This window comes from Ochotona princeps, chromosome 31 (genome assembly GCF_030435755.1).
Source record: "Ochotona princeps isolate mOchPri1 chromosome 31, mOchPri1.hap1, whole genome shotgun sequence".
NCBI classification, from domain to species: Eukaryota; Metazoa; Chordata; class Mammalia; order Lagomorpha; family Ochotonidae; genus Ochotona; species Ochotona princeps.
In genome coordinates this window covers 8,871,827-8,897,501 of record NC_080862.1, presented here as the reverse complement: position 1 = coordinate 8,897,501, position 25,675 = coordinate 8,871,827, and the positions used below count along the sequence as shown (strand labels likewise).

Below are 25,675 nucleotides of genomic sequence, written 5' to 3'. Positions count from 1 at the left end.
AAAGATTGTAAAAAAAAAAAAATCTGGGATGGTCACTGCCACTAATTTCCACCAAAACTGGCACAATTGCCACTTCACTAAACTCTGAGACAGTGCCCCCCCACCTCATTTCCATGCCCCTTGTTTGACTCCCAAGGCACCTATCACATTCTGCAGTCTTTCTAAATACATGAATAACCATATCAATGCATGCCTCACAAACCTTAGTTTTCCCCTGGGGCTTACGAAAATCGAGTGCTTTGAAGGTTGATGGGCAACACATTTCCTACTTTAGTCAGCCAACCTTTCCCAAATCTGAGCTCTCCTGATCTGTGAAAAAGCCTCTGTTGTCCTTAAGCATCTTTCTCTTTGGGCTTTCTCTGCTTATCTAAATCCTCTTCCTAATGATAAGTACTGTTTACTGCTAAAGGCGAAGCACATTAACATTTGTTGCATTGAGAAAATTGAACTGGGTCTTCAGTCCAAGATTAAATTTTAAGCAGTAAAACTAGAATTACTAGTCAATGAGAGAGAGAGAAAACGAACTTGGTGTGATGGTTCAACGGCTAAATCCTCACCTTGCAAGTACCAGCATCCCATATGGATGCCAGATGCTCCACTTTCATCCAGTTGCCTCTCATGGCCTGGGGAAAGCCTTGGGACCCTGCACCCACGTGGGAGATCCAGAAGAAGCTCCTGGCTCCTGGCTTCAGATTAGCTCAGCTCTGGCTGTTGTGGCCATTTGGGGAGTGTGCCAGTGGATGGCAGATCTTTCTTTGGCTCTCCTCTTTGTAAATCTGATCTGCTTTTACAATGAAAATAAATCATTAGAGAGAATGATTTCCCATTCCAATTGCTTCACTCCCCAAATGCCTCCAACAGTCTGAGTTGGCACAGGCCCACCCTACAAGCAGGAAGCTCCATCTTTCGGTTGGGTAGCTCACAGGGTGGCAGGGACTCAAATATTTGAATAATCCAGATGGCCTCCCAGGATGCCAGGAGGAGCAATTAAGAACAAAACCAGGATTAGAACCTGGGCAAATTTTTAGACCCAAGTCCCATCCCTATTATTGCAACTATATTATGAACTGTTTGATATGGCCTAAGTCGGTCAGGAGTCTGGAAGTCACACCTCCCCCACCTGTATAGTATTTTTCACCCACTCATGCATCAGTTTGTCAGTTAGTACTTACCCATCATCACCTGGGACTTGGGCAAGGCTGCACTGCGACTGGCCACTCCCCTCTCAAGTCCTACCTATAAAAGTCCAAGTGGTGAGCGGCTTGGCTCTTTGGCCCTCTTGGGCTTTGGGGCCTTCAACCTTTGCTGTGGGCACAGCTTCCTGGATTGGCCTTGTCCCTCTCCCCACGTTGTCCATCCTTCAGGCCGACTCCGAAAAAGTTAGCAATGTCTTTTCCCTTAGGATGTAATGTATCAATCATAGTTTGTTTCTGTCTTTTGCCTTCTGAATAAACTTAACCACATGCTTATGCCGTGTTGGTGCCTGTGTTTAAAATGCTGTTTAAGTAAAAAAGCAAGAATCTAATAAAATCTAGACCATAACGGTACTCCAAAAACGCTGCTCCATCTTTAAGGAACTAATTGGCACCTGTCTGAATATTTAAATTCACTGGTTTTGGAAACTACAGGGCTATGTGAGCCCCCCCCTCTTTTTTTTAGAATCCACATTTTCATTTGTGAGAGGCCCCATTGTTCTGTCCCGTCGCCCTCACTGGGCCTTGTTGGATGTCTTTCTTGCGAGGTTCCGAGATATGTCCAACCCTGCAGCTCCTCTGCAATCCTGTAGCCCAAGGCACACCTAACGTGCAGAAGCTCTGCAAAGGCAAAGAAAGCATCTTTCTAACGGAAGGGATGTCCCCCGAGGGGCCGATCCCAGAAGGAACCCGGGGTCAGGCATGGGGCCAGGGCCTCCATCTCCTCAGCCCAGCGGCGGGAAAACCCCGGAAGCTGGTTTCCGCGGGCAGGCCGGCGGGAAACGTCAGTCCACGAAGCAGCCATGTCTCCCTTCCGCCCGTCCTGCTGTCCGCTAGCTACTGGCCAGCCAGGCTGCCGGGCAGGCGCTGTCCGGCCGAGGCGCGCTGGGCTGTTCCCATTTCCTTCTGTGTACTTTCTCGGAAACATACATAGGCCGCAGCCAGCCCGCGCCTCTCTTTCCATGATGTACACGTCAGGGTGGGCTCTTTGGGGTAAAGCTTTCGAGAACCGTATCCGCTAGGTCCGCTAAGGCCGTCCCCTCAGAAGCCTCCGGACTTAATACAAAAGGGCACCCTGCGTGGGCGGCCACGGGAGCCGCCCCCAAACCCCCGAAGGGTAAAGAGGAGGCGGCAAAGGCTCCGGGCCCAGGTGCCGGCGGCCTGGTAGCAAGTAACGGCTCCTGCCAGCCCCGCCCTGCCGCCCCACTTCTCCACACGCCCGCACCCACACCCCGGCGGCGGCGTCGGTAACCATCTCCCGCAGCCGCTTCCTCTAACGAGGCGGGGCCGCCCGGCAGGAATCTCGCGAGATCCAGCTTGGCGCCGTGACCTCCATGTGGGAGCCACAGCTCTCTAAGTAAACAGTCGGCGCGGCGCAGCTATGGCTGCTTCCGATTTGTGAGGCGGACGCTGCGGTAGCGCCTCAGGGCTGGTTCCGTTTCCCTCTCTCCCTCCCTCCCTCCTCCGCTCGGCGGGGCCCGGTTCCACGGGGCTGTCGCCTCCGCCGGTCCCGGCCTGGACGTCTTGAAGTCGTTCTCGCTCGCTCGCTTGCAGCGGAGATCCCGAGCCGCCCACCGGGCAAGCGGCTCCGGGCCGGTCAGGCGGGGCGCGCGCCGCGGGGGGAGACAAAGGGGACCCCCACCCCGCCTTTTGCAAACACGCACCCTCTTTCTCTCCCGGGGCCGAGATGTGGATCCAGGTTCGCACCATCGACGGCTCCCAGACACGCACCATCGAGGACGTGTCTCGTAAAGCCACGATCGAGGAGCTGCGCGAGCGGGTGTGGGCGCTCTTCGACGTGCGGCCCGAGTGTCAGCGCCTCTTCTACCGGGGCAAGCAGGTGAGGCGCGCCCCCCGGGGAGCCCTCCCGGGGTGGCGGTGGAGGGAGCGGCCCGACTCCTCCTCCCCCACCCCTATACTGCTCCCCGCTGTCCTTCGCCGGCCCCCACTGCTGCTCCCTACGGGGGTGAGGGGCCCAGGTGCTTGGGCGGGTCGAAGGTTTGGTGTGCGATCCTTGCAGGGTGCACCTGCCCTCTCCCAACCCCCCCGTTGCAGGGGACCCTGTTGCGGGGTGGAGGTGGGATGGTGCAGAAGGAGGTGGTCTCTGCGGGCAGCGACGTCCCTGCCCACCGGATGGCAGGTACAGGCCAGCCTAGGGGGGTCGGGGTGCGAGGGCGCACCTCGCCGAGGTGTTTGTTGTGGAGCAGCGGGACGCAGGCGCAGCCTCGCCAGGTCTCTAGGTTCCTCGCTTCCCGCGCTCGGTTTGGCAGAGCTGCTTGGGGGGCCCCCCGGAGGGTGGATGGGTGCGGAGGGCGGCCTGCTTCGGCGGCCATGCCACTGCGCGGGAGGGGTGAGTTAACACCCCCAGCGTTTTCTCCTTTACCTCCACCCAGCACCTGGCCAGCGCTGGCACGGCCAGGGCCTCGCATTTCCGCGCGCTCTGCCGCGTCCCTAACTCCCCAAGTAGGAGGTGGAGAACTCATTCGTAGCTCTTCCAGGCACCAAATCCGTTAACCCCCGCCTCCTCACTGTGGACGGATTTGCACACAGTGACGATTCCAAGGGCTTCCAGAAAAATGTTTGGTCCTTCTCTCTCCCTCTACCACATCTGGAAAGTTCTTGCTGAGGTTAGAGACCTGAGCCCAAGGGGGCCCTTTGATGGTAACCTGGCTTGAGAACTCGCCCAGGGTAGCATAGAGCTGGAAAGGGGGCTTGCTGTCCGTGCCCTCCAAGCGAGCTTTTGAGCTTTTGACCACGGCACTGCAGCATAGCTGGCAGTAACTTGGAAGGTTCAAAGGGATTTGGGCCTTGGGGGTATTTGTGGAGGGCTCTGCTTAGCTGCGTGGTTGATAGCCCTGGGCTAGGCCGGCCTGCTCCACAGGTTTCTTAGGCTGGACCCGCGCACACAGAAGCGGCAGACTGTTTTGCCTTTGTCTTGGTTGTGGTGGTTGCGCACCCAGGAAGAGCTTGGCATCGCCCTGGTCTTGTGTTTTGCATTCGGCGTGATTCGCTTAGCTTCTCTCCAGGCAGGCTACTGCGGCAAAGCCTACCCCTCCACGACTGTCCAGAAATTTCAGAGTCCCAACCTACACCCTGGCCAGGAATTTGCTCTTCAAGAAATGTCGTAATCCCTTTGATCTGTTTGCAACCGGTTTTATGCTGTTGCCTTTGTGTCGGCGACTTGTAAAAACAGGTGGTCAGTTTAGCTGTAAGCTTTGGAAACCTGCTGGTTAAATACCATGAACCTGCTTCTTGGCATGCCTCAGGCGGCTGGTCACGTTTTGCTTTAGGCCCCAGGTGAAGAACCTGAAGTCCTAATCTCCAAGAGGTTCTAGGACCCTCACTTAACTTTAGCAACAGATATAAAAATAACGGATGCAAATCCTCTAAAACCTCTAAAAAATACCTGTAAAATTCTAATTATACACTACTAAAATGTCCCTGGCTCATCAGGAAATGGTTGGAGTTGAGTTAAATAAAGGGCAACAATGCCGACTTCCAGTAAACCAGGAAGCTTGTTCCAGAATCCTAGGGGAAACGCTTGAGAATCATAACCTTTGTACCTCTTACCCACGAGGGTCACAGTAGCTCACTGGTTTGGTTTCTTCAGCCCCATGATCAGAGCAAAAGGGATAAGGAATAGGTCCGCAGTGCTTGCCTCCGGCATGGAGACGGGAAAGGAGGAGTGTTACTAGCTGGCTTCACTTCCTTGAGGGCTGTCGCACCCACGCAGCGTCACAGGACTGCCTCTTAATGGGTGAAATGCCTTTATGCCGTTACAAAAAGGTGCCCCGTCCTCGGGATGCTTTGCTACGACATAGTGACACACGTCATCCATACACGTCAGATCTGCAGGGCACCTTGCAGCTTCCGTGGCTCTACCCTCCCCCCACTTATTTCTATGATATCTGCCTTTGATGTTTGGTATGTATCCATATCGTTTGTGGATATTTGTTATAGAGGTTCACCTCACCCCACAATTGCACCTGCGTAGTTGGAGTTTAACCCACAGGAGAGCTAACGGACATCAGTTTTGAAAATACATGTCGAAAGATGGTTTGTAGTCTCTTATTGTTCATAGTCCCTGGGTGGGCGGGATTTGAGCATTAGCTTTTTTTTTTTTTTTTAAATTTATTTATTTTTATTGCAAAGTCAGATATACAGAGAGGAGGAGAGACAGAGAGGAAGATCTTCCATCCAATGATTCACACCCCAAGTGGTTGCAAATAGCCAGAGTTGAGCTGATCTGAAGCCAGGAGCCCAGAGCCTCTTCCAGGTCTCTCTCATGGATGCAGGGTCCCAAAGCTTTGGACCATCTTTGACTTCTCTCCCAGGCCACAAGCCAGGAGCTGAATGGGAAGCGTGGCTGCTGGGATATGAACTGGCATCCATATGGGATCCCTGCTTGTGTAAGGCGAGGATTTTAGCCACTAGGCTATTGCGCTGGGCCCCAGGCATTAGCTTTTTGCTGGGAGCCTCACCTGAGGCCTGCTGAAGTAAAGGCTGTATTTCTATCAAAAGCCCTTGGTGACCTGTATGCAAATTAAATTTTAAAAAAGATTTATTTATTTCTATTGGAAAGGCAGATTTTATAGACAGAGGAGAGAGAGACAGAGAAGGTTCACCATTCACTGGCTCATTTCCCCAGTGGCCCCAATGGCTAGATTTGAGCCAATCCGAAGCCAGGAGCCCCTTTTGGGTCTCCTGTGTGGGTGCAGGGGCCCAAGGGCTTGAGCCATCCTCCACTGCATTCCCAGGCCATCAGCAGGGAGCTGGATCAGAAGTGGAGCTGCCAGTACACAAACCAGCACCTAGCCTGGTGAGCCACAGCACCCACCTCCCAGATTAAATTTGAGAAACAGTGTCATCGACTCTGCCAGGAGCAACATGGAGATAGGCAGCTCAGGACTGTGAGTTCTGGTTATGGTAGGGTAATCTCATTTGGACATTGCTATGGGAAGGCTGAAATGAAGCACCTCCTTTTTGCACTTGATCTTAGCCATAAAGCCGAGAAGCGATTGCATCGAGTCTTTTTAAGAAAGAATAATTTTGATGGATCTGTAAATCCTTTGAGGATCTAGAGCATGCATTATTTTGAAAGGATTCTGCCTCCCTCCCCTCAGCCCCCCACCCCTGCCGATTCTTTATATCAGCACTGGGATGCTGCTAAAATAGATTGTGGATGTGAGGTGTGAATGGCAGATAAAGAGAATCAGTAGGTGCCTTTTGTGCTAATATGTATTGTTTCCCCCTGAAATTACAGAGGTGTTTATGCCTAATAAGGAATGTATGTATATAGGTATATTTGTGATGTGGAAGACATGCTATTGATTGTTGTCATACACTTCTCATCCCTTGTCAGGAGTCCTTTGGGGGTGTCTAGCCCACTCTCTGCCTGCTGGTGTTTGGTATTCGCTTGCTACTTTTCTCTTGAGGGTTGTTGCCGTTCTTCGTGACCTGAGATGTCTTCTTTGAACCTAGTGAAAAACCAGGAGTGCTTTCTGGCTAAACAAGGAAATCCTGCATCCCCCTTCTTCTAGTGTGGCATTTCTCATTCACGTTTGAAACGTTGATGGCTCATAGTTCACACCTGAAAGCCGTAGCTGTTTATGAGTTCTAACTGACCCATCCTTCTCCCAGCGTCATTCGAATAACAGATGACTTCTAATAAAAATAAGCAGTGCTAATAATAGCCCTATTTATATAAGAGCGTATCTGCTTACTGACTTATACTTCTTGGGCCTGTTTAGACTAAACATGCTAACTTACCTGTCAGGTGGCATCTAATTTACTTTTTCCTGTGTGAAGTTCTCCATTCTTTAACAAAAGTGGATAGCTGTAAGAGGTGGGACTGTGCTAAGTATGTTCTTTGGACCACCGGAATAAATGCAATGAGTACCTTTGGTTGTTTTCTCAAATATGATTTTGCTGTTAAAGAGCTGTGAACAATGACAGTTCTTATAGATAGGGTAGAAGCGGGGGCAGTGCTATGGCTCAACAGGTAATGATCCTCTACCTGTAAGTGCTGGCATCCCATGTGGACATTGGTTCATGTCCTGGCAGCTCCAATTCTAATCCAGCTCCCTACTTATGGAAGGCTGTGGAGGATGGCCGAATTCCTGGCCTCCCTGCACACATGTGGGAAGCCCAGAAGAAACTCCAGGCTCCTGGCTTTGGATTGGCTCAGCTCTGCTATTGTGGCCATTTGGGGAATGAACCAATGGTTTGAAGATCTCTCTTGTGTCTCTCCTTCTCTCTGTACATTTGCGTTTTTAAATGAAAAGAAATTTTTTTTTTAAGGAGAAAATAATGTTCAAGTCAGTCAGGTTTCTGGGTAAATGGCTGTTCTGATCTTGAAGGTGTTGGGTTTTCTTGTTTCACTGTATCACAATCAAGTAGCCAACTAAATTACATAAAGAAACAAATGGAAACAGTTTCCTAGGGCTGCTGTAGCAAAGTTTATCAAAGCCCTGGGTGGCTTAAAATAACACATGTATTGGTTTACAATTCCTGAGGCTAGAATTCAACAGACCCATACTCTGGTAGCTTCAGGCAGGGTGGGAGTGGGGTGGGAGGCTGGGGTCTGGGGAGAATTCCTTTTGCTCTTCTGTATTTGCTGGAAATCCTGTTTCGTGGCTGTTAAAATCACTGTAGTCATATGGCCACTAAGGCTAGACATCCTCCTGCTGCCAGTCTTAAGGCAATACATAACACTGGCTTAAGGCTCACCTGAATGACTTCATTTTAACTTAAATACCTCGTTAGAGACCACCCATCTTCAGAGTCACATTTTGAAGGCCTGGGAGTTGGGATTTAAACCAACAACGTTGGGGTGCTCATTCAGTGGACAGCCAGCTGGTAACAACTCAAGTTTGCACTTGGTTAGCTAAATGTATTTCTTGATTGCCTCTCTCAAGATCGTGTTTACAAAAATAAGGTTTTATTCTAAGGTGCTCTGCATTATAATTTTAATGTATCTTTTGGTGTGTGTGTATAATTACAGTTCTATGTAATATCTCAAAATGTGGGTGAGTTATAGGGTAATTCTGTATTAATCCCGGGATATCTCATGGTATATTGTGATAGTAATTAGACAAATAGTGTTAAGAATTTTAGCCAAATGGAATAGTGTGAATAGCAATGTATTCCTACTTTTCCCATCCTTCATGTGATTTAAAAAATAATTTAACGGTCCCAGCGTGATGGGCTTTCTCACCTTGCATGTGGTGCCGGGATCCCGTATGGGTACTGATTTGTGTCCTGATGGCCCCACTTCCTATCTAGCTCCCTGCTTGTGGCCTGGGAAAGCAGTTGAGGATGGCCCGAGGCCTTGGCACCCTGCACCCAAGTGGGAGGCCCAGAAGAAGCTCCTGACCCCTGGCTTCGGATAGGCTCAGCTCTGGCCATTGTGGCCACTTGGGGAGTGAACCAGTGGACAGAAGATCTTTCTGTCTCTCCTTCTCTCTGAAAATCTGCCTTTTCTATAAAAATAAAATAAAATAAAAACAAATAAATTAGCAACAAAGCTTAAGAGAAAGTGTTAGACTTAATAAAACAAGGACATAAGCAGCTTGCTTTATAGGTCCTCTGTTCATTAAGATAAACACAACTTGTTGAGAAATTACATCTAGTTTAAAGTCTTTATGCCTCTAGGTCATGAGTTCACAACAGTTACCCCCCCCCCCCAACACACACACACACATGGCTGGTGGTGGTGTTCCCTGTAACTAATATGGGATGTTGTTAAGAATTCATTGGGGTCCAGAGAAGATGCTAATGCCAGAGACTATGAAACAATAGTGGTTTCAAGATCACTAAATTACAGGGCTATGAATTTTACTTTGATAGCTTGGCTTCTAGTTTGGACAACTGAAGATGTAGTAAGAGAAGTGACAAGTATCTTTCTTTTTTTCCCTAGTTGGAGAATGGATACACTTTGTTTGACTATGATGTTGGACTGAATGATATTATTCAGCTGCTCGTTCGTCCGGTCTCTGATCTTCCCAGCACTTCCAAACAGACTGATGTGCAGGTCAAACCCTGTTCTGCTACTCCACCCAAAGCCAAGAAAACTCAAAGAGTGGCATCTTCCAGTCAGCCGTCCACCTCAGCCCGTGTCTGTCTCATCGATCCTGGCATTGGACTTTATAAGGTACGTTGGCTTCTTCATACTTGTTGTTATGCGAATCCAGATTTCTGTTCTGTTCAGGATATTGTGAATAAAGAAGCATTGATTGGCATTTGAAGGGAAGGGCTGTTACTGTTTGGACTTTAAAATGGTCATTTAAAGCTTGCTGTGAAATAGGCAGAAGTATGGAAACATGCATGTCCAGTTGGAAAAACAGTGAAGCTGAGACCTGTGTGATTCCAGCAAGGCCAAGTCGTGACCGGTGGCCTTCTACAAGCCTCCTGAGCCCTCCTTCCAGAACACACCCATTTTATGAATGTACCGTGAGAGATAGGGGCCGTGGTTCATAGGTGTGTGGGTTGCTTCCGGCATCAGTGCGGCATCACCTTCACTTGTATGCTAGAGTATACAAAATGTCTGTAGAAATATCTAAAAATAGAAGTGCTGCTTGTTCGCTTGCGGAATCCTGCCAAGCTGCTCCCTGGTTGCCTTGCTCTGCTGCTCCCTGTGCCGTGCTGTTTGGAGTACTGTAGTGTTACAGGCTTGTTTGGCAGCCCCTTTTGCCATTGCCCAAATTTCATTCATTTAGAAAAGTGTTTCGGTTTTTTTCAGTTTCAACCCTTGACTGTAAAATTTTTTGAATTACCTTCAAAGCTATACTGATAATCTGCTGAGATTTCTACAGGGGTTGTAGCTATAGATCAACTGGAATTGCCATCTTTACCATGATGGTATTTTTGTTTAATATTTAGTTATCTGTTAATTATTGGAAAGGCAGATGAAGATAAAGAGAGTTCTTCCATCCTGTGGTTGACTCCCCGCATGGGTGCAGCAGCCAGAGCTGGGTCGGCCTGAAGCCAGGAGCCTGGAGCTTCTCTACCAGTCTCCCCTGTGGGAGTAGGGGCCCAATACTGGGGCCATCCTCCACAGCTTTCCCAGGCACGTTAGCAGGGAGCTGGATCAGCAGAGCAGCAGCTGGCACTGACACTCATATGGGATATCAGCTTTGCAGGGAGAGGCTTAACCTACTACTCCATGCCACTGGTGCCTGATGGAATTTTCATTCATGAGTATGAGATACGTGTCCATTAATTGAGGTGTTTGAAATCTTAGTTCTTTCTTTACATGTCCTGTGTGGTTTGTTTCTGCTAGTTTCATAGTCTCCGTGGTTTTGTAGATGGTCATCTTTTCACAGTAGCAGCCTGGCTGTAGACCGGTCCAGCTCTGCCTGTTGCAGCCATTTGCGAAGTAAACCAGTGGTTGCAAAATTTCTGTGCTTGTCTCCTCTCTTTGTAAATCTGCCTTTCAAATAAAATATATATTTATTTGTAGATACATAGAAATTCAGTTATTTACTTACTAACTTACATCTAACAAACAACTTCAAATTTTATATTAATAAATTATAGGTTTGCGTCATCTATTTCTGTTTTAATACCCCTCCTGAGTTAGCAGAATAAATTGACACCTAGACTCAATTTTTCAAAGCATTTTCAACATTTAATACTAAGAATTGTTGTATTAAGTAAATTAGTTAAGAAGATGCAAATGGGTTTTGAATCTGTGAGCAAATGAAACAGATCCACATATATGGAAAGATTTAAGAAGATTGATAAAGAACTCTGTTCAAAAAACAAAAACAAAACCCCTGACTTGGGTAGCTAACTGATGAATTGTTTTGAACCTGTGAGGAATAGTTACGCTGTTACTTAAATTGACTCACAATATACAGAAGGAAGGAAAGAAAGCTTCCTACTGATTTATAAATCCAGTTTAACACTTCCTGAAGCAGGGCAAAATATATGTCACAGTACTGAAGTATGCCTCAAGATTTACAAGCAGAATGATGACTGTGTGTTGACATAAGAACTTGATCACCATGTGTTTTCAGAAAGTGTGGATGAGTCATAATTGTGAAATGCTTTAGCAGAATTCATAGTATTAAAAAGTAAAAAAAAATACTGAATTTCAGATGTTTTATGCATCTACCTACAAGTTCGAATCCAGCCGTAATTAACAAAAAGTGGTAAGAGGAAACAGAATAGGTGAGAACACAGTTGGCGTCTTGGGACCGGTGGGGACAAGCCAGAAACATTCCTGATAAAGACAAAATCACACGAGAAAATCCACTAAGAAATGCTAGAGGATGCAGGTAGGCCGGAGAGTAAAATAAAGTGTAGCTATTAAATAAGGCAGGTGTGCTGTGTATAGATCCCTGGAAGAGCTGAGAAAATGCTGCAGGACACGAAGTGTCAGAGTTTCAAAGATAATACTGAGATATTAAGAGCCTTTTTTTTTTTTTTTTTTTTGCACATAGAAGAGAAAAAAGTAGCAATAACAAAAGGCAGAATCTGTAAGTCAATGAAGACGTTCAGGTTAAAGCAGTGCCCTGTGTAGTGCCCACGACTCAGACCTAAGTTTTGGCCCTGGAAGCCCAACTTGCTGTTCTGCCTGTATGTTGATTTCATCCCTGTTTTGAATATATGTTTTAGTTCTTGTTCCGTTGCTATCATTCCGTGAATATTTGGATACCTAGCATATATTTTATAATATGATTTGAAGGCTAAACAAACAATGTTGTCCTTGCTTTTGTGCAACTTTTATTAGGTAAGAACTCTGTAGCTAGACAGGAAATAATTTCAAAGCCGCTACTCTTTGATCTGTTTTAAATTGGCTTTACATTTTTGTTTTCTGTATTTTAAGTCTGAGTAATTAATACATCAAAATATAACTAAATTGTTTCTAAGTAACTTAGAACTTTGGAAGTTTTTTTTTTTTCTTTAAATATGTACTTGAAGGCAGAGAGAAGGAGATAACAGATCTCCCATTTCTTGATTCACTCTTTGAATGCTTGCAGTGGGCAGGGACTGGCCAGGGCTAGACCAGGCTGAGGCCTGGAACTAGGAATTCAATCCAAGGCTGGAACTAGGAATTCAATCCAGTTACTTGAGCTATGGCCCCTGTTTCCCAGGATCGGCTTTGAAAGCAAAGCTGGAATTGAAACCCATGTACTGTGGTGTGGACGTGAATATCTTACCCCTTAGGCCATAGATCTACTCCTGAGGATAATTTTTGCCTTTATCTAGAATTCTTGTCTATATCACTTTTACTCTTATTAAGATTTTCTTCTAATAAATGTAGTGCTTTGTATTATTAAGATTGCTCCTTTAGATGAGTGAAAAAAGTTTTGGATAAAATATGTTTTGAATTCCAGAAGCCAGGTGAAAAGGTGAATTTTGTGATCTTAATTCTGAAGTTATTATCCAGTATCATTCTTATTTGGTCCTGCTTAATAATTTTGAGCCATATTTGGTTAGTTTCAAGACTTATAAAATGTTATTGCGAGAGACCACCACCCAAACTTTTGTGGTAATCGTTTCTTTCCTCTTTATTACTTTTGTCTTTTTGCTGACCTTTAACCCCTCACTCTGTTTATGTAACCCTTGTTCTGTGGCTTCTGGATTTTATGTAAATGAAACAGTATTGTGTTTTTTGCTTTATAACTCTAAAGAAACATGATATAAGAGAATCACATCCGTAGTCGGAGACACCTATGTTTTCCCAGAGCATGCTAATAAGACTAATTTGATGAATTTCAACGTGGGACTTGGTGCTGCTTTCACACTTATTTCATTAGTGTGTGCTGCACGCTTTCAGGGTTGGCACGTTGTATGGATTTTACTTGCATACACTTCTGGGACAAGTGAAATTGACTTTTTCAAGGCAATACCTAGTAATATGTGGAAGGACTTGACCTTAGCTTTTATATACAGAGCTGGAATGTTTGTCTACAGAGCAAATAAATGTTTAGAAATACATCCAGGAAGTGTTAGATCCCCAAATATTTGCTGTTACTATTTTATCTTAAAATTGTTCTTTCTTGCCCACCATGATTCAGTTTTTTTTTTAATCAAATAATTGGATGAGGAAGAATGTTCTCCGTGGCCTTATCAGTTCTTACGTGTAGATTGCACCCCTTAGATTTTTTTATACGGAAAGCGTCCCCCTGTGAATCCACATGCTCCAATCATACTTGCCTTAGTTAACCCTGGAACACCGAATCCATCCTCTGCCCTCGTTACAGGGACTTTCCCCTAGGAAATGTTTCAGTGGCATTCACCTCTCCAATGTTGTTTTCAGTTACTTTGATAAATGTAAGAGCTCATAGGCACCATTGAGACACCCTGCATAAGTTATTTTTCCTCTTTCTTGTCTCTGCACTTTCGCCTCTACGTTTTGACTCGTTACTTCAATTCTTCTGTTTCCACTAGGTTACTTAGGATGCCCTCGGTTTTATGCTAATTATACAGGTGTAAGTATTTTTCTTCTGACCTGCCGTCAAAACCTAGGCTTTTCAAAAAGAGATTGAATTGCTTGCACTAGGTTTAACTCATTTAATATGGCCTCCTTTCGCATTTCTGTGTAATGGGAAAATCTTTCAAGTTAAGAGCATTTTTGTATCAGTTTGTGTATAATTTTGAGTGGATTCACTGAGTTAAACAAGGATAGATAATAAAAATTGCTATTTTATTTTTTTAAAAGATTTATTTTGTTTACTTGACAGGCAGAGTCACAGATGGAGGGAGGCAGGAAGAGAAAGAGAGGGAGGGAGAGAGAGAGAGACAGAGGTCTTTTATCTACTGGTTTACTCCCCAAATGGCTGTAATGGCGGGGGCTGGGCCAGGTCGAACCCAGGAGTTAGGAGATTCCTCCAGGTCTTCCATATGGATATTGGGGCCCAAGCAGGCTGTAACCACTGCTTTCCCAGGCACACTGGCTAGGAGCTGAATCAGAGTTGGAACAGACAACATTTCAACCGGTCCATGTGGGCTGGCAGCACCACAACTGGCAGCTGCACTCATGTGCCACACACCTGCCAAGAGGAGTAGTTCTTGTTTCCAGCAATGGTCTTGGTTTACTCAGAGTACTGTACACTGTGAACCAATACATTCTCTGTGTGTGACAGTTAAGCAGTGGTAATGCATTCAGGTTGATTTACATATCTCTTAATTGTGTTGCCACTGTCGAGGTTTCCAGATATTAGATGTCTGTTAGTTTCCTAGGCAAATTTAGTATTTTTTAATTTTAAAGTTTTGTTTTGGCAGAGACAGAAAGCAGGAACTGGGTCGGTGCTGGAGCTAGGGATGAGGAACTCAGTTGATGTGTCCTGTGGGTGTCAGGGACTCCCTTATTTGAGCTGTCGTTGCTGCCTTCCTGGGTCTGCTTTGCTGGGAAGCTGGACTCAGGAGCTGAAATTGAACTTGTTTACTTCAGTGTAGGACGTGATGTCTTAGCTAGGCCAAACAGCTGTTCTCAAGCTCAGTATTCTTTGTACCTGGTAATGCCCATTGGCATTACCGTATTTAGTGTAGTTAGCATTTTAGAGTGTCCGCTACATGCCGCATTCTTTGCTGTGAGATTTGTAGTGCTGTGTGAAACCTCTTGTATTTTGAGGTACTGTGAAAGAGTAATAATAACTTGTTCACTATTCCAAGTATCATAACCCTTATCATTGTTTTGTTGTTTCAGCCTCATTGCCTACAGGAGATGACATGTCTTTAAATTTGTCAGTGATAATTTTGAAAGAAAAGAGTCTGTTTAATACGTGGATTAATCCATGCAGCATACGACAGATTCGGCATGTGGCTCACTGTCACACCTAGCCTGGTGGCGGTCAGGTCCTTCCCTTTCCCACTTTAACTATTCATTCTGGAGTGTCTTAGCCGTTCCCTGGCTGCCTTCTTCCTATGTGTATGCCACTTTGGGGGCAAATGTTGTTACCTTGTTTTGGTAGTGACATGATACTTTTAGGTTTTGTCTACACTGTATCTATCTTCCTTGTCAGTTTGGTGGTTTGAAATCATGTTTATGTATCTTTTTTAGCAATTTGTTTTTTTTCCGGCTCATTGCTTTGCTTCGATGCTGTTATTTTCCTTTCTTGTTATGTATATCAAGTAGCTACTTTGTAATCTGGCAAGGAAATTAGCTTCACCTCTGTATATACTATCTGGCAGAACTGTAATTGACACTTGAAGTGGCCTTTTATACCTTCAAGGAGGAAGTCTCTTGTTGGGGTGATCTTGTATTGGTGTGTTAATTTTTTTTTCTTTTTAAGTTTTTTTTTTTAAAGACTGAGTATGTCTCTCTTGGTTATTGTCCTCAAAGGGCCTTGACCTTTCAGACTAATGTCCTCAGAATTTTTTTTCAACCTGCTTCCGTTTCTTAACTCTCAATTCTTTGATGTACCTCTTTATTAACTCATTTTAAACTTTTCTAGGTGAATGAATTGGTGGACGCCCGAGATGTCGGCCTGGGCGCCTGGTTTGAAGCACACATCCATAGTGTTACTAGAGCTTCTACTGGACATTCACGGGGCAAAACCCCCCTGAAGAATGGCAGCTCTTGTAAAAGGACTAATGGAAGTGTAAATCATCATTCCAAAGAGAACACAAACAAGTCAGACAGTGCCCCGTCCACGTCTGGCTCGGACTCTGCCGAGGGTGTGACTTACCACATCCAGTATGATGAGTAAGTGCTCCTGCTACGGGGACTTCGTTCATGTGTCTGTTCCTAGAAGCAAGGCCTTCCTTTTCCGGATCCATCTTTCTGAAGATTTTGTTTAAATCATTACATTATTGTTTGGTTTGGTGGCTGTGGCCCTAATCTACTGAAGTGTGGGCCCTTTGACTCGGGGTCGCTTTGGCTCTGAAGTGGCTTGTTTTCAGTGGCCTGTACCTCTCTCAGTTTAGGATGCACAGGTTTTCTCTTTGTCTCTTTCTCTATTGTATTCTGTTTTTTTTTTTTAAGTTTTTTAGAAGGTATTTTATAACATGTAGTGTGAAAGCCATTAGAATGAGGTGGAAATATTTTTAACAACTTTCTTGAGATGTACACACCTTACTCATTGGATTTATTCAGTGTGTTTTTGTAACATACTCACAGGTTTGTGCATCATCACAGGCTAATTTTAGAACACTTTTACCTCCCAGAAAAGATTTCATACTCAATACTAGTCTCTTGTTAACCGTCTTAACAAAATTTTGATTTTAATATTTTATTTACTTGAAAGGCAGATTTTTTAAAAAAATTATTTTTATTGCAAAATCAGATGTACAGAGAGGAGGAGGGGCAGAGAGGAAGATCTTCCATTCACTGATTCACTCACCAAGTGGCTACAATGGCTAGAGCTGAGCCAATCCGGAGCTAGGAGCCAGGAGCTTCTTCCGGGTTTGCCATGCAGGTGCAGGGTCCCAAGGCTTTAGGACGTCCTCTACTGTTTCCCAGGCTACAAGCAGGGAGCTAGATGAGAAGTAGGGCCGCTGGGATAAGAACTGGAGTCCATATGGGATCCCAGCGCATGCAAGGCGAGGACTTGAGCCACTAGGCTACCGTGCCAGGCCCTGAAAGGCATATTTTTCCAGAGAGAGTAGAGAAAGTCTTCTATCCACTGGGCTAGAGCTAAGCCTATCTGAAGCCGGGAGCCAGGAGTTTCCCCTGGTCTCCTACATGGGTGCAGGGTCCCAAGGATCTGAACCATCCTGTACTGCTTCCCCTGGCTGTAAGCAGAGAGGCCAGTAAGAAGCAGAGCAGCCTGGACACGGAGCAGTGTCCACATGGCATGCCAGTGCAGAGGGTGGAGGATTAGCAGGCTGTGCCACAGTTTTCGTTTTCAGAGTTTCCTAACACCCTCAAAGGTTGAGCAGTGAGATTTTTACTCTAAGTAGTAAGAACGTATCATGAGTATTAACACTTGTTGTAACCCGGCTCAGTCAGCTTTTTTGGTTCCCAGATTTACCCATGTCTAATATATGGAGCCATCCTTCTCCAGGATGAGCAAGGCCCCATCATTTTTGAGTGTTTCTTTGTGTTAGGTTCTACAGGATGATCCTGTCCTGGCTTCAGACACTGCTTCGAGGGAGCCCACTGCACTGTTACTCAGCAGTAGTATTTGTGGTGCTTAGTTGGAGATTCTCATAGTTATTTCTTTTGTTTCTTGGTCTTTTCATTGGGCAGAGCTAAGAAACACTTAAACATGTCTTGAGGTTTAAATTTAAAGGATTACACTTTAATCTCCTTGATCTTATATGCTGAAAGTCATGGTTCTTGAAAGTATTATCATTGATTGCTTTACCCTACTCATATGGTAGTTGTCAGACTAACTACTAATATTATAAGCAATGTGGTTACCGAAGCTTTTTAAAAAATGTATTCTTAGGGAATGCATCACTTGAGTTTTTATGGTGTGTTCTGCCTTTCAAATAAATAAAATAAATCTGTTTTAAAACCAGACAATAAAATTAAATGTTATAGTTCCATGGTTGAATTTCTAAATCCAGGAACACTAAGAGAATTTGAGCTCCTATCCTAGTAACATTTGTATTTACACAAACACAATACACTTGATAGAAAATAGGATAGCACACATTTTGTCTGTGCCTTGTTCTTTGGAGTTGATATGTCCCAGAGGTCATTCCATAGCGTATATTCCCTACTGCTTTTTTTTTTTAAGTATGGCTATAATATTCCATTATATAATGTTACCATGTTATCTGAAGTGGCTTCCTATTGTGAACATTTGAGTGTTTCTAGTCCTTGCATTACAAGTACTGCATCTTTTAGAAGTAATGTTGTGTAATGTTTGGGATGGATTACTGGAAGTAAATTTTCTGAGTCAAAAGGAACGTGTAAAAGCGATCATACAATGTCAGGATACACTGAAATAGCCGAATGATGGGCTTAGGACTGTTTGTGAAGGACTGTACGACTGTAATAATATCAGGGGAATTGGTGCTGTGGAGGGGAAGAGGTTTGGGCAGGGGAGAAGGTAAACTCCAGAGCCTATGAAACTGAATCATGAAGTAATTAGATGTATACACTGCTTGCTGCCAGCTCCTCTCCTGGGAGAGAACAATCCCTGTTTATGTGTTCCTGTCTGCAGTGTCTGAGAGCACCTGTCTTCCCCCAGCCTGTCAGCTTCATAGCATATTTTAAGGAGGTCAATATTTTAATATCTTCACTTTGACATAATGTGCTCAAGTGTGATGCTGAAGATGTGTGGGTCTTTGGCATAAACTTAGACATTGAGATCTTAATTAAGTGGATAGAATTATATTAAAGAGGTATTAACACAACAGAAAAGAAATGAAAAAAAGGTATTACCAGAATATTTTAAAGAGGACTTAGAGTGAATGAAGGCTTACAGAGAGGAACTGGGGATAGCTCCTTGAAGTCTGAGAGAATCAAAATTCTCGTCCAGCAAATGCTGAGTGTCGGCAGATGGAGGAATTCAGTTTTGACTTCTTTGAAGTGCAGTTGAATTCGTGAATCTGGAAAGTTAGGCTGGGAGTGGAGTATTTACATCATCACTATGTCAAGGTGTGGAGATATGGATAGTCGAAGATGCCCAGGAAAGGAATAATACCAGAGAGTAGCTGAGCCCTTGACAGGGTCTTGACTTTGAGTCGTTGTAAGATATTGCAATTGACTTAACATCTCTTCGTCTAGAGTTGGAACTTGTGTATTTCACTTTCATGACTTACCTGTCAGAGTTACTACTTACATGTGTGTGCACAGAGAGAATGTATACATAGAATTCACATAATTCTGTTCGGAAGTTGTGCCATTTTAGTTCTGGTACATACATAGTTTTAAAATCTCTTGTTCTGATATAGGAAATGATTTATTTTGCCTAACCTGTATAAGCATAATATGCAATTTAAAAAACTTTTTGCAGGTACTCTGTTTTTAAAAATATGTTCATCTGGATATCTAACTTTGCTAAACCCAGGAAAATAGGGAATTTCTTAGTATTGAAATGTGTCTTTCATGTATAATTTTGGTACCATGCAGAATGATGGTACCAAACTCATTTCACAGAAAAGAACCTCATTGAAAAGAAGTTTTCTGTCTTATTTCCCCCTATGAATATTAATGTAAGAAATGAACTTACAACTTTAGAAGCAGAAAGGCTCTGAAAGACCTTGTTAATGTTACCATTTTTTTTTTTTTTTTAGTTTTGAAAAGATTTATCTTCTTTGGAAAAGCAGATTTGCAGAGAGGAGAGACAAAGAGAGAGAACTTTGAGCTCTGCCTAAAGATCTTTCAGCTTTCACTGCACAAATGGCCACAATAGCGAGAGCTAGACCAATCCAAAGCCAGGAGCCAGGAGCTCCCTCTGAGTCTCCAGTGTGGGCACAGGCGCCCGAGGACGTGAGCCACCGCTCTCCCAGGTTGTAAGCAGGGAGCTGGGTGAGAATTGGAGTGGCTGGGACTCCAACCAGCAGCCATTTGAAATGCTGTTGCTAACAGGCAAGCGTTGTTCAACTATGGTGCTGACCTTATCATGGTCTCATACATGGTATTCTTCTGACCAAATCTTACCCACTGGTGCATTGGAGACTTCTGAATTTAGTTCTGATCATTACAAATGCAATTGAAATAGAAGGGAAAGAGTGGGATCGTGGACATGCCTTGGGATTTCCCAGGTTCCTGCTTTGGTTTTATTTCTCTGTGGTAATAACAAAATATTAGCTACAAAGATTCACTTAGTTCATCATGTACTTGTTTAAACACTTCACAGGCTTTGTTGCTTTAGTTTTCAAAGTCAAAGTATAAGGTTCATTTATACTTAACATTTCACAGTTGAGGAGTAGCCAGAGGTTTAGTAACTTTGCCAGGACTTACAGTATTTGTATATTTTATCTCTATTGTACATATTAGAAAGAAGCTGCCTTGGGGCTGTAAACCTAGGATGGCTAAAAATAGACAGCAATGTGATGAAAGAGATTCAAACCTTGTCACATGAGTTGAAGAAGATGTGTTTGATTGGGCTGGCACCTTGGTGTAGTAGGTTAAGCCTCTGCTTGTGACACTGGCATCCTATATGGGTGCCTGTTAGAGCCCTGGCTGCGCCCAGCCAGCAAGTCCTGTACCCATGTGGGAGACCTGGAGGAGGCTCCTGGCTCCTACTTTGGACTGGGCCAGCTCCAGCTGTTGTAATTATTTAGGGACTGAATCAAAGAATGGAAGTTCTCTCTCGTTCTTTTCTGTCTGTCTGTAACTGCTCTTCAAATAGAGTGAAATCGAATAGAATAACATAGAATAGATCTTAGAAAAAAAAAAGTTTTCGATGGGGCCGGTATGGTACAGTGGATTAAGCTGCTTGTGATGTATCCGAGTGCTGGTTAGGGTCCCACGGCACGTCTTTCAGTCCGGGTTTCTGCTCATCTGTCTGGGAGGGCAGAGGAGGCTGGCTCAAGCACTTGAGCCCCTGCCAGCGGTGGGAGATCTGGCTGGGGTCTGGGTTTCTGTCGTTGGCCTGGCCCAACCCCAGGGCCACTTGGGGAGTGATTCACACTGTCTCACATTGTACCCTTCAAACATACATGAATGAGTAAAATTTTAAAAAGGTTTGTTTTTTAGAAGAGATGATGATTGAGGGCAGTAAATACTTTTTGAATGTTATGTTATATGTGTTGTAGCGAGAGTTTATATTTCTTCTCGAACTAAAGTGTAGAATGAGTTCCCAAAGCTAACTTTTGATCTAGCATTGTGTACTTTTTCTTTCCCATTTTAGAACTTTATATAGAGAGAGTGATGTCTCAGGACCAGATCTGCCCTCACCGACTGGCAGAGGCGGGTTGGTTGTTTGGAAAGCTGGCTGAAGTGAATTATGGTAGTGAGGTTGTGAATGTTCCCGAGACTCTGATGCCCTTGCCAGTCTGGGGATTTTTCCCTCTGATCAACTAGGACTTGGTTAAGATGAGTGCTTAACTAGAGAGCCCACATACAATTAAGATCTGTTCATTCTGGGTCTGGCACAGTAGCCTTGAGGCTAAAGGCCTCCCCTTGCATGTGCCAGGATCCCATATTATGGGCGCCGGTTCTAATCCCAGCAACCCCGCTTCCCATCCAGCTCCCTCCTTGTGGCCTGAGAAAGCAGTCGAATGCAGCCCAAAGCCTTGGGACCCTGCACCCCTGTGAGAGACCCAGAAGAGGCTCCAGGCTTCGGATCAGCTCAGCTCTGGCCATTGAGGCCACTTGGGGTGTGAATCAGCACATAGGAGATCTCCCTCTGTCTCTCCTCCTCTCTGTATAACTCACTTAAAAAAGAATTTAAGATCTGTTTATTCTAAGTGAATGAGCTATGTTGTGAGAGTTCTAAGCTTGTACAGTTCTTAATTCAAACAAAAATAACTACCCACTGAAGCTGCTTCCAACTTTGAACTCATTTTCATTTTGACTAAATCATTCTTAGTTGTCCAAGGGTTAGAAGTTTCTTCTTCCCTTATTTTCTGTCTTGTCACAGTTAATTCTTTTCTTTTTTTGTTTAAGATTTATTTATTTATTTTTTATTGGGAAGGCAGTTTTACAGAGAGAAGGAGAGATAAAGAGAAAGATCTTCCATCTGCTAGCTCACTCCCTTGTGGCTGCAATGGCCAGAGCTGAGCCAATCTGAAGCCAGGAGCGAGGAGCTTCTTCCAGGTCTCCCACGTGGGTGCAGAATCCTAAGGCCTTCGGCCATCCTTGACTACTTTCCCAGGCCACAGGCAGGGAGCTGGATGGGAAGCAGGGCTGCCGGGATTAGAACCAGCTCCCATATGGGATCCCAGCATGCAAGGCAAGGACTCTATCCACTAGGCTATCACACCAGGCCCCAGTTACTTGTTTTTATATTCCTATTACATGGTAGGTCCTCAAACTGGAATGTGCATGGAAATTACTAAGAAAATGTGTTAAGATGGACTGCTGGACTTGATTTCGAGAATCAGTGACTCCGGATGTGAAACAGTGAACAGAACATATTTCTGGGCAAATCGCAGCATGATGGTTAGGGGACCACTCTTCCCGAATCATTGCTCAGTCGTTTGGCCTATCTCAGTGGATAGTGGGGTGTTTTTATTGTCGTGGGGACTGATCCAGAAGAAGCCAGGAGCCAGGAACTCCAGCCTGGCCTCAGCCATGAGTCACAGGGACCTGACTTGAGCCCACCATCTGCTGCCTTCCCGGGTACACAATAACTGCACCCCGCATCAGGCTCCAAACGAGGTGGGGCTCAGATCTAGGTACTTTGTCTATTATGGGAGGCAGGCATCAGCTTAACGCACATGCTGCAACACCTCTCCCAGAGTAAGTGTCAAGAGCAGGAACCAGATGTTGTTTAATTCCTTGTCCCTCTACTACAAAACCAAAACAAGACGACAACAGCACACTGTAAAGGTGGCAGATGTGAATGTAGTGAAAACCAGTGTGGACTATTAAGTTGTTGTGTTTAGCCTGATCACCCAGAAGTTAGATTTATTTTCTTTAGATTTGTTCAGATCTAAACTTGAACTGAACCAAATCTTTGGAAGAATAAAACCAAGGTTCTGCTAGAATTTTCCTACATGAATCCACCTTCCGGTAAATACAAAACTTGGGATTTGTTTCATGTTGCTAGGTAGCTGGCTGTGTGTAAGAAGTAAAATCTTTCTGGAAAAATGAAGGACATTGGAACATGGTGGTTTCATGTTCCTATTGTGCATAAAGCAAGTGGCAGAACCTAACACATTTGTTACAAGGTCACGGAGAAGGTAACGTTCATTGTCCTGAAATTGGCTCATGATCTTGGATTTAAGAAAAATGTGGGGCAAAAGATTATGTTTCTACTCTTCTATTTTCTACCCCTTCAAACTTAGCGGTGAATGGCATTACCAAGAATTGTTTTACTTTGGGAGATAAAATCATGCGTGTGTATCACCCAGTGTCACCAAGCAGAATATACAGTCTTTTATACTGAGTGTCCGGATCACAGTAGTAATAGCAGCCTGCACGGGTATGTGACATATACTGAGTTCCAGAGAAGTAGCCTGTAGCTCCCTTGGCGATGACACTGCCGAACACGAGGTGAACATTTGCCTGACGTGTGGCAGGCAGTGCAGAGGGCCGCATTGCCGAGCCTGATGGGGCAGAGCGAGTGCGCATGCTCCCAGTTGCAGAGTACAGGTGAGAGGCCAAGAGGAAGTACTTGTGAAGTCTCTGTGTAATGATGTTGGAACCTGACAATGAAGGAGAACATTAGGTTTGCCTACACAGGTTGTTTTGATGATAATAAGCTGTGTCCTGTGGTTCTTCCTCTCTCCTCAGATATCCAGAAAGTGGTATTCTAGAAATGAATGTGAAGGATCTTCGACCACGAGCTAGAACCATTTTAAAATGGAGTGAACTAAATGTTGGTGATGTGGTAATGGTTAATTATAACGTAGAAAATCCAGGAATAAGAGGTTTTTGGTTTGATGCAGAAATTACAACATTGAAGACAATCTCAAGGACCAAAAAAGAACTTCGTGTGAAAATTTTCTTGGGGTAAGGCTGTCCTCGCTGCTGCCATTGAATCCGTGAGTCAAGGAGTGTGAGTTTCTGGCACTGAGCACATGTCACATCATCATTTAACACAAATAAAGATGGCTTTTAGGAAGGGTGAAATCGCCATACAATAGAATATTTTTATAAATTCTTGGGAATGTTTACAAAGTAAGAATAGCTTAATTCTTTATTTCTACTCAAATTTGGAGCCATTTTAAAGAATCTTGGAAATAACTAAGTATATTTTTAGAGAAATTGTTACTTAACAAAAATTCTTACGGGCCAAAGTATCAAATAGGGGCATTTTATTAGCAGCGCTTAAGAGTCTGTTGATTTTCTAGCCGTGGATCTGGCAGCTACTTGCTAGACTGCTAAGGCTAGCTGTAGTTTTATTTCCTAATTTTCTTCAACCAACTTAAAAAAGAATTCTAAACTCAAGAAGTCACCTGAACTATTAACTATTGCAATTTCCGTTGTTACTTCTTTGAGATGTAAAGATGTAAAACGCTGGACATTGTTTCCCAGTTAGTAGAATGTGCGGCTCCGTCCTTTCTCTGTGTCTGCATCTTCTGAATTGAGTTTGTTGGCAGAATTATCACTCGTTTACTCTTTTCAAAAAGAAAACCACTGTAAAACTGTTTCAGTTCTTTATCAATGATCCTTATGTGTATTATGGTTTTGTGTATCTTCATAATGAATTTTTGGACTTGAGCATTGATTTTGAGTGTCTGCCTTTTACATACAAGAAAGAGCTAAACCTAGAGCTGTGCAAAGTTTTTGCAAGGTGATTAGTGATACAGGGTGACAGATCTGGGTGTACCCTGGGGTAAAAGCATAGAGCAAGGGTCGGTAAGTCGCAGCCTGCTAGCTGCCTGTTTTTGCAAATAAATGTTTTCTGGAATGCAGTAGAGCCTTCGTGCTGCTTATCATCCATGGCTTTTTGTGCCCAACAGCCTTGTTAAATAGTTACAACTTTTTAAAGTTGTTGGTCTCTTGCCCTTAACAGAAGAACTTTCCTGATACCTGAAATAAGGACAAAATAGTGGGAGTTACTGAACAAAACTTGCTGCATTTATAAAAAGATTTCAGGACTTTCTGCACAGACAAGTGTGAGTCTGATTCTGAATTGTAAACAAGTTGAAATTTCATGACAAAGAAAAAAGGGAAGAAAGGTTAGGTACTCACAAGGAGGGGTCAGGGAATGCCTGTAAGGTTCCAAGACCCTTCCTGTAACCTTTGGTGTCTCTTCCTCCCCACCTCCTGGCTTTCTCTCCAGAGGAGCTTTCCCCTTCCTCTCCCTTCCCTGCTTCACAAATAAACTTTGTCTGAAAAAAAAAAATGAATTTTATAGCAGGAAAATTTAACCTTACTAAAACTGTGTTTGTTTTATAGTGTCACTGTAATAGGATTTCATTGATTTTCCAAATTGTTTCATACGTATTGATCATGAAATACGTTTAGTTATGTCCTTATCCCTGAAAACACCACTCTTCTCACACAGTGTGTGTTAGATGTCCACACCATGTTAGACCTCAGAGTTCACTGTGTTCCAACCACAGTGACCTGCTAGTGTTGCTTCATCGTGCAAACACACCCTTGCTCTGAGCCAGCAGTCTTGCTGTCCCCTCTGCCTGGACCCACAGACATCCCTGGTTCAGTGTGTTCCACTTCTTTGCTCCATTGTCCCTTCACAGTGGCCTTTCCTTTTTCTTTCTTTCTCTCTCTCTCTTTTTTTTTTTAGATTTATTTTTTATTGGAAAGTCAGATTTTCAAAGAGAAGGAGAGACAGAGAAAGATCTTCTGTCCACCGATTCACTCCCCAAGTTGCTGCAGTGGCCGGAGCTGAACTGATCTGAAGCCAGGAGCCAGGAGCTTTTTCTGGGTCTCCCTTGTGAGCCAGGAGATTTTTCTGGGTCTCCCTTGTGGGTGCAGAGTCTTAAGGCTTCCCAGGCCACAAGCAGATTGCTGGATGGGAATTGAAACAGCTGGGACATGAACTGGCACCCGTTTG

The 25,675-nt window shown here is 44.3% G+C and overlaps 1 protein-coding gene across 1 annotated transcript in view; it reads left to right on the top strand.

Annotated features, from left to right (window-relative positions):
• The first annotated feature begins 2,783 nt into the window (after positions 1 to 2,783).
• Positions 2,784 to 25,675, top strand: part of UHRF2 (ubiquitin like with PHD and ring finger domains 2) — a 45,118-nt gene continuing 22,226 nt past the window's right edge. The window contains exons 1-4 of the mRNA XM_004591813.2: positions 2,784 to 3,033; positions 9,112 to 9,345; positions 15,599 to 15,849; positions 23,446 to 23,664. Coding sequence (XP_004591870.2) covers positions 2,881 to 3,033; positions 9,112 to 9,345; positions 15,599 to 15,849; positions 23,446 to 23,664 — 857 coding nt within the window. The 5' untranslated portion in view covers positions 2,784 to 2,880. The remainder of the gene's footprint in view (positions 3,034 to 9,111; positions 9,346 to 15,598; positions 15,850 to 23,445; positions 23,665 to 25,675) is intronic.